The sequence below is a fragment of the Ascaphus truei genome, unplaced genomic scaffold (assembly GCF_040206685.1).
Source record: "Ascaphus truei isolate aAscTru1 unplaced genomic scaffold, aAscTru1.hap1 HAP1_SCAFFOLD_354, whole genome shotgun sequence".
Taxonomy (NCBI): domain Eukaryota; kingdom Metazoa; phylum Chordata; class Amphibia; order Anura; family Ascaphidae; genus Ascaphus; species Ascaphus truei.
Genome location: NW_027456552.1, coordinates 387,333 through 396,528, shown reverse-complemented (window position 1 = coordinate 396,528; position 9,196 = coordinate 387,333). Strand labels below are relative to the sequence as shown.

The 9,196-nt window shown below is 59.9% G+C and overlaps 1 protein-coding gene across 1 annotated transcript in view; it reads right to left on the bottom strand.

Moving 5' to 3' along the window:
• Positions 1–1,593: 1,593 nt before the first annotated feature.
• Positions 1,594–9,196, bottom strand: part of LOC142483678 (cell adhesion molecule CEACAM3-like) — a 66,099-nt gene continuing 58,496 nt past the window's right edge. The window contains exon 4 of the mRNA XM_075583694.1: positions 1,594–1,728. Within this exon, the coding sequence (XP_075439809.1) occupies positions 1,594–1,728 (135 nt within the window). The remainder of the gene's footprint in view (positions 1,729–9,196) is intronic.

Below are 9,196 nucleotides of genomic sequence, written 5' to 3'. Positions count from 1 at the left end.
GTACTTCGTTCCCCCCCCCAAAGAGACCCTGTACATAGTCCTGAGGACGAATCTATGATCCCCGGTGTCGACTGGGCAATCAGTTGGATGAGTCCTGCCCGGCTTCTCTCGCTCTCTCTCAACTACCTCTTGCCTTCTCTCCTGCTTGGGAGCTGTGAGCTGGGGACCTATCTCCCTCTGCCTAGCCTCTACTAGGCCATCGGGGAGGGCCTGGCTCTCCATATCTCCCAGTGGCGAGCTGCATACACCGCTGACTCACTCACAGCCTGATGCTCTAAGGGAACACCTATCCCTGGTGGCAGACTCAGGGGCTCCTCTGCAAGGTCACCCAGCTTGCCTGCCTGCCGGCAAACATCACAGACATAGCCGAACTCCGATACCTCCTGTGACGCCTCCGGCCAGCAGAAAGCATGCATCAGCTAGGCTCTGGTACGAAGGATCTCCTGATGCCCTGCCAGCAGGATCGTCCTAGCTACCCGCAACCACTGTTCCCTCTCTGTCCCTTGTCTGGCCGGAGCACCTGGGGTGTGTTCCCGGTATCCGAGCTCACGGTGATCCGGGGTCCAATCGGACACAATCTCAGAGTCAGACTCAGCCGCCCGAGATCTCCCCCACTCCAGATCGGGGTCTGTCCGCACCGCCCCCAATAGTGCTCACTGAGCTCTGGCCGCTCGCCCTCTGTCACATTGTCAGTGGAATGGTCAACAGGAATGTCCTGACAGAGGCTAGGCTGCGTCTGCCTTACCTGCCTGGTCTCCTCGGTGACCCCGGTACATGATGGCTCCAAATGCAGGAGAGTGGTGATCAAGCTGGTGGGCGGTGGTGCCAAAGGCACCTCTGCCAGGGCAATTTCCCGACTTGGGCTCTGTGTGGCTGTCACTATGGGAGCATCTTCCTTCTGGGCAACTGCCCGTCTTTGGCTTCATGTGACGGCTGCCACAGTAGCATCCTCCTGTGCATAAGAGAAGATAAAACGCCCCAGGTCTTGCCAAGTAGGATGTCGGTGTCCAAGCCAGGCAGCACTCCGACATCTCTCACTCCTCGACCGGCGCCCCAGTCAAGGATCACTCGAGAAACCCGTAGCGACCTGGAGACACCATCCCATCCCTGGGAGCAAGGGCTCTGAGCTGACCATATCAGGTTGCACCAGAGTTACCGTAGTTCCAGTGTCCATCAGGCCGGCCGCCTGCCGACTGCAAATATCTCCATCTTGCATCATTAACTTCCAGCACGACAGCTGCAACTCGATGCTCGTCTGACTCCGCTGCTGTGCTGCTGGTAGATGCGGTGGGGCCGCTGGTTGGGTCCTCTGCTGTACCTGCTGCACGGTTTCCCTTTTGCGCCACCGTTGCGATGAAACTCATGCAGGCAATCGGTTTCGCTGCTTATGAAGTAGCCCCGGTTCGGGGTTGCTGGATAGGGGAAAGTAGCGGCAGTCCACCAGCAGATGCCCTAGCCGGTTACACTGGAAGCACCGGTACCTGTGGACCACCTCCGCGGCCTTGGCTGCAGCCCCTTCGGCACTAGACTCGGTCCACCATGAAACGCAACCAAGGACTGAGTGGCCTTGGGAGGATCAGCCACTTTCAATGCTCATGCTGCTGACACTTGAATGGGGTTCAGGACCCGCTTTCTGTAATGGGGCCGAGTGGTAACATACTCCTCTGCCATGGTGGCGGCCTCCTGGTAGGTTGATGGCTTGTGGTCCATCACCCAGCTCCACAAAGTCTGGGAGTGGGCAAATGGTGGCCCAGATAGCCCTATGTTAGCCCATGATGTGGGTACTCAAGCAGAACTGCAGTACCCCTCCTGTTCTAAAACCTTGGCATCCCTGAGGCTTTCAAGTCCGGACTCCGCACAGACCCAGAGGCACCAAGCTTGGTCGCCATCTGGTCCCTCGGAACCCAGGACTCGGAAATCCCACAGTTCATTTACAGGTTATCATTACATATACATATTAAACATAACTCTTTAATAAAATATACTGTTCCCTGTATCTTGGGTGTTAAAAAAGGTGTAAGTCCCCGTTCTGGTGTCGGGGATGGAATAAGGGGATATACTGCCTACACTTACTAGCCTCATCCTTGCCACACTATAGAAATTACTTTAAACTTTTACACACAAAAACCACTCACAGCTTTATCATATAGCCCTATACTAGGTTCAGGGTACCTGGGGGTGGGGGGATGGAATGGGAGGAAGGTAGGATTGGGGAATGGGATGGGAGAATGGGATGATGGGGGGGTGGGAGGAGTGGAGGATGGGATGGGTGAATGGGATATGGGAGGATCGGCGGATGGGAGGATCGGGGGGATGGTTGGATGGGAGGATTGGGGGGATGGTTGGATGGGAGGATCGGGGGATGGTTGGATGGGAGGATCGGGGGGATGGGGGGATGGTTGGATGGGAGGATCGGGGGGATGGTTGGATTGGGGGATGGGAGGATCGGGGGGATGGTTGGATCGGGGGGATGGGAGGATCAGGGGGATGGTTGGATGGGAGGATCGGGGGGATGGTTGGATGGGAGGATCGGGGGGATGGGAGGATCAGGGGATGGTTGGGATGGGAGGATCGGGGGATGGTTGGATGGGAGGTTCAGGGGGATGGTTGGATGGGAGGATCGGGGGATGGTTGGATGGGAGGATCGGGGGATGGTTGGGATGGGAGGATCGGGGGATGGTTGGATGGGAGGATCGGGGGGATGGGGGGATGGTTGGATGGGAGGATCGGGGGGATGGTTGGATTGGGGGATGGGAGGATCAGGGGGATGGTTGGATGGGAGGATCGGGGGGATGGTTGGATGGGAGGATTGGGGGATGGGAGGATCGGGGGGATGGGAGGATCGGGGGGATGGGAGGATCAGGGGATGGTTGGGATGGGAGGATCGGGGGATGGTTGGATGGGAGGTTCAGGTGGATGGTTGGATGGGAGGATCGGGGGATGGTTGGATGGGAGGATCGGGGGATGGTTGGGATGGGAGGATCGGGGGATGGTTGGATGGGAGGATCAGGGGGATGGTTGGATGGGAGGATCGGGGATGGTTGGATGGGAGGATCGGGGGATGGTTGGATGGGAGGATCGGGGGATGGTTGGATGGGAGGATCGGGGGGATGGTTGGGATGGGAGGATTGGGCGATGGTTGGATGGGAGGATCGGGGGATGGTTGGATGGGAGGATCGGGGGATGGTTGGATGGGAGGATCGGGGGGATGGTTGGGATGGGAGGATCGGGGGGATGGGAGGATCGGGGGGATGGTTGGATGGGAGGATCGGGCGATGGTTGGGATGGGAGGATCGGGCGATGGTTGGGATGGGAGGATCGGGCGATGGTTGGGATGGGAGGATCGGGCGATGGTTGGGATGGGAGGATCGGGGGGATGGTTGGGATGGGAGGATCGGGCGATGGTTGGGATGGGAGGATCGGGCGATGGTTGGGATGGGAGGATCGGGCGATGGTTGGGATGGGAGGATCGGGCGATGGTTGGATGGGAGGATCGGGGGGATGGTTGGATGGGAGGATCGGGGGATGGTTGGATGGGAGGATCGGGGAGATGGTTGGGATGGGAGGATCGGGGGGATGGTTGGGATGGGAGGATCGGGCGATGGTTGGGATGGGAGGATCGGGCGATGGTTGGGATGGGAGGATCGGGCGATGGTTGGGATGGGAGGATCGGGGGATGGTTGGATGGGAGGATCGGGGGGATGGTTGGATGGGAGGATCGGGGGATGGTTGGATGGGAGGATCGGGGGGATGGTTGGGATGGGAGGATCGGGGGGATGGTTGGGATGGGAGGATCGGGTGATGGTTGGGATGGGAGGATCAGGCGATGGTTGGGATGGGAGGATCGGGCGATGGTTGGGATGGGAGGATCGGGCGATGGTTGGGATGGGAGGATCGGGCGATGGTTGGGATGGGAGGATCGGGCGATGGTTGGGATGGGAGGATCGGCGATGGTTGGGATGGGAGGATCGGGCGATGGTTGGGATGGGAGGATCGGGCGATGGTTGGGATGGGAGGATCGGGCGATGGTTGGGATGGGAGGATCGGGCGATGGTTGGGATGGGAGGATCGGGCGATGGTTGGGATGGGAGGATCGGGCGATGGTTGGGATGGGGGATGGCAGGATGGTTGGGATGGGGGATGGCAGGATGGCATGGGAGAATGGGATGGGAGGATGGGAGAATGGGATGGGATGGTGGAATGGGAGGATGTGATAATGGGGGGGATGGGAGGAGTGGAGGATGGGATGGGGGGATGGGATGGGAGGAGTGGAGGATGGGATGGGGGGATGGATTGGGGGATGGGAGGATCGGGGGATGGGAGGATCGGGATGGTTGCAGGGGAGGTTGGGGTGGTAGGATGGGAGGTTGGCATGGGAGGATGGGAGGTTGGCATGGGAGAATGGGAGGTTGGCATAGGAGGATGGGATGGGAGGATGCGGTGGGAGGCTGGGATGGGGTGGGAGGCTGGGAGGATGGGATGGGGGGATGAGGTGGGAGGCTGGGAGGATGGGATGGGAGGATGGGGTAGGAGGATGGGGTTGGAGGATGGGAATATGGGATGGGAGGATGGGATGGGAGGATGGGATTGGAGGATGGGGTGGGAGGATGGGATGGGAGGATAGGGTGGGAGGATGGGATGGGAGGATGGGGTGGGAGGATGGGATGGGAGGATGGGGTGGGAGGATGGGATGGGAGGATGGGATGGGAGGATGGGAGGTTCACATGGGAGGATGGGATGGTAGGATGGTGGGATGGCAGGCTGGGGTGGGAGGATGGGAGAATGGGGTGGGAGGATGGGAGAATGGAGTGGGAGAATAGAGTGGGAGGATGGGAGAATGGGGTGGGAGGATGGGAGAATTGGGTGGGAGGCTGGGAGACTGGGGTGGGAGGATGGGAGACTGGGGTGGGAGGATGGGAGACTGGGGTGGGAGGATGGGAGACTGGGGTGGGAAGATGGGAGGATAGGATTATGGGATGGGAGGATGGGATGGGAGAATTTGTGGGAGCGATGTGAAGAAGATCTTACCCGCCTCTCGGACCCCCTTTTCCCTCCCCCATATATCCCCCTGATCTTTTCTCCCCGGGCTCCCAAATATCCCCCTGAACTCTTCTCCCCGGGATCCCATATATCCCCCTGACCTCTTCTCCCCGGGCTCCCATATATCCCCCTCACCTCTTCTCCCCGGGCTCCCATATATCCCCCTCACCTCTTCTCCCCGGGCTCCCATATATCCCCCTCACCTCTTCTCCCCGGGCTCCCATATATCCCCCTGACCTCTTCTCCCCGGGGTCCCATATATTCCCCTGACCTCTTCTCCCCGGGCTCCCATATATCCCCCTAACCTCTTCTCCCCGGGCTCCCATATATCCCCCTGACCTCTTCTCCCCGGGCTCCCATATATCCCCCTGACCTCTTCTCCCCGGGCTCCCATATATCACCCTGACTTCTTCTCCCCGGGCTCCCATATATCCCCCTGACCTCTTCTCCCCGGGCTCCCATATATCCCCCTGAACTCTTCTCCCCGGTGTCCCATATATCACCCTGACCTCTTCTCCCCGGGCTCCCATATATCCCCCTGACCTCTTCTCCCCGGGCTCCCATATATCCCCCTGACCTCTTCTCCCCGGGCTCCCATATATCCCCCTGACCTCTTATCCCCGGGCTCCCATATATAGCCCTGACCTCTTCTCCCCGGGCTCCCATATATCGCCCTGACCTCTTGTCCCCGGGGTCCCATATATCCCCCTGACCTCTTCTCCCCGGGTTCCCATATATCCCCCTGTCCTCTTCTCCCCGGGCTCCCATATATCCCCCTGACCTCTTCTCCCCGGGCTCCCATATATCCCCCTGACCTCTTCTCCCCGGGCTCCCATATATCGCCCTGACCTCTTCTCCCCAGGCTCCCATATATTCCCCTGACCTCTTCTCCCCGGGCTCCCATATATCGCCCTGACCTCTTCTCCCCGGGCTCCCATATATCCCCCTGACCTCTTCTCCCCGGGCTCCCATATATCCCCCTGACCTCTTCTCCCCGGGCTCCCATATATCCCCCTGACCTCTTCTCCCCAGGCTCCCATATATTCCCCTGACCTCTTCTCCCCGGGCTCCCATATATCCCCCTGACCTCTTCTCCCCGGGCTCTCATATATCGCCATGACCTCTTCTCCCCGGGCTCCCATATATCACCCTGACCTCTTCTCCCCGGGCTCCCATATATCCCCCTGACCTCTTCTCCCCGGGCTCCCATATATCGCCCTGACCTCTTCTCCCCGGGCTCCCATATATCACCTTGACCTCTTCTCCCCGGGCTCCCATATATCCCCCTGACCTTTTCTCCCCGGGCTCCCATATATCCCCCTGACCTCTTCTCCCCGGGCTCTCATATATCGCCATGACCTCTTCTCCCCGGGCTCCCATATATCACCCTGACCTCTTCTCCCCGGGCTCCCATATATCCCCCTGACCTCTTCTCCCCGGGCTCCCATATATCGCCCTGACCTCTTCTCCCCGGGCTCCCATATATCACCTTGACCTCTTCTCCCCGGGCTCCCATATATCCCCCTGACCTTTTCTCCCCGGGCTCCCATATATCCACCTGACCTCTTCTCCCCGGGCTCCCATATATCCCCCTGACCTCTTCTCCCCGGGCTCCCATATATCACCCTGACCTCTTCTCCCCGGGCTCCCATATATCCCCCTGACCTCTTCTCCCCGGGCTCCCATATATCGCCCTGACCTCTTCTCCACGGGCTCCCATATATCCCCCTGACCTCTTTTCCCCAGGCTCCCATATATCGCCCTGACCTCTTCTCCCCGGGCTCCCATATATCGTTCTGACCTCTTCTCCCTGGGCTCCCATATATCGCCCTGACCTCTTCTCCCCGGCCTCCCATATATCCCCCTGACCTCTTCTCCCTGAGCTCCCATATATCGCCCTGACCTCTTCTCCCCGGGCTCCCATATATCACCCTGACCTCTTCTCCCCGGGCTCCCATATATCGCCCTGACCTCTTCTCCCCAGGCTCCCATATATCGCCCTGACCTCTTCTCCCCGGGCTCCCATATATTGCCCTGACCTCTTCTCCCCGGGCTCCCATATATCCCCCTGACCTCTTCTCCCCGGGCTCCCATATATCGCCCTGACCTCTTCTCCCCGGGCTCTCATATATCGCCCTGACCTCTTCTCCCCGGGCTCCCATATATCCCCCTAACCTCTTCTCCCCGGGCTCCCATATATCGCCCTGACCTTTTCTCCCCGGGCTCCCATATATCGCCCTGACCTCTTCTCCCCGGGCTCCCATATATTGCCCTGACCTCTTCTCCCCGGGCTCCCATATATCCCCCTGACCTCTTCTCCCCGGGCTCCCATATATCCCCCTGACCTCTTCTCCCCGGGCTCCCATATATCCCCCTGACCTCTTCTCCCCGGGCTCCCATATATCCCCCTGACCTCTTCTCCCCGGGCTCCCATATATCCCCCTGACCTCTTCTCCCCAGGCTCCCATATATCCCCCTAACCTCTTCTCCCCGGGCTCCCATATATCCCCCTGACCTTTTCTCCCCGGGCTCCCATATATCCCCCTGACCTCTTCTCCCTGGGCTCCCATATATCCCCCTGACCTCTTCTCCCCGGGCTCCCATATATCCCCCTGACCTCTTCTCCCCGGGCTCCCATATATCGCCCTAACCTAGTCTCCCCGGGCTCCCATATATCCCCCTGACCTCTTCTCCCCGGGCTCCCATATATCCCCCTGACCTCTTCTCCCCGGGCTCCCATATATCGCCCTGACCTTTTCTCCCCGGGCTCCCATATATCCCCCTGACCTCTTCTCCCCGGGCTCCCATATATCCCCCTGACCTCTTCTCCCCGGGCTCCCATATATCCCCCTGACCTCCTCTCCTCGGGGTCCCATATATCCCCCTGACCTCTTCTCCCCGGGCTCCCATATATCCCCCTGACCTCTTCTCCCCGGGCTCCCATATATCGCCCTGACCTCTTCTCCCCGGGCTCCCATATATAGCCCTGACCTCTTCTCCCCGGGCTCCCATATATCCCCCTGACCTCTTCTCCCCGGGCTCCCATATATCCCCCTGACCTCTTCTCCCCGGGGTCCCATATATCCCCCTGACCTCTTCTCCCCGGGCTCCCATATATCCCCCTGACCTCTTCTCCCCGGGCTCCCATATATCCCCCTGACCTCTTCTCCCCGGGCTCCCATATATCACCCTGACCTCTTCTCCCCGGGCTCCCATATATCACCCTGACCTCTTCTCCCCGGGCTCCCATATATCCCCCTGACCTCTTCTTCCCGGGCTCCCATATATCCCCCTGACCTCTTCTCCCCGGGGTCCCATATATCACCCTGACCTCTTCTCCCCCGGCTCCCATATATCACCCTGACCTCTTCTCCCCGGGCTCCCATATATCGCCCTGACCTCTTCTCCCCGGGCTCCCATATATCCCCCTGACCTCTTCTCCCAGGGCTCCCATATATCCCCCTGACCTCTTCTCCCCAGGCTCCCATATATCGCCCTGACCTCTTCTTCCCGGGCTCCCATATATCGCCCTGACCTCTTCTCCCCGGGCTCCCATATATCCCCCTGACCTCTTCTCCCCGGGCTCCCATATATCCCCCTGACCTCTTCTCCCCGGGCTCCCATATATCACCCTGACCTCTTCTCCCCGGGCTCCCATATATCCCCCTGACCTCTTCTCCCCGGGCTCCCATATATCGCCCTAACCTAGTCTCCCCGGGCTCCCATATATCCCCCTGACCTCTTCTCCCCGGGCTCCCATATATCCCCCTGACCTCTTCTCCCCGGGCTCCCATATATCGCCCTGACCTTTTCTCCCCGGGCTCCCATATATCCCCCTGACCTCTTCTCCCCGGGCTCCCATATATCCCCCTGACCTCTTCTCCCCGGGCTCCCATATATCCCCCTGACCTCCTCTCCTCGGGGTCCCATATATCCCCCTGACCTCTTCTCCCCGGGCTCCCATATATCCCCCTGACCTCTTCTCCCCGGGCTCCCATATATCGCCCTGACCTCTTCTCCCCGGGCTCCCATATATAGCCCTGACCTCTTCTCCCCGGGCTCCCATATATCCCCCTGACCTCTTCTCCCCGGGCTCCCATATATCCCCCTGACCTCTTCTCCCCGGGGTCCCATATATCCCCCTGACCTCTTCTCC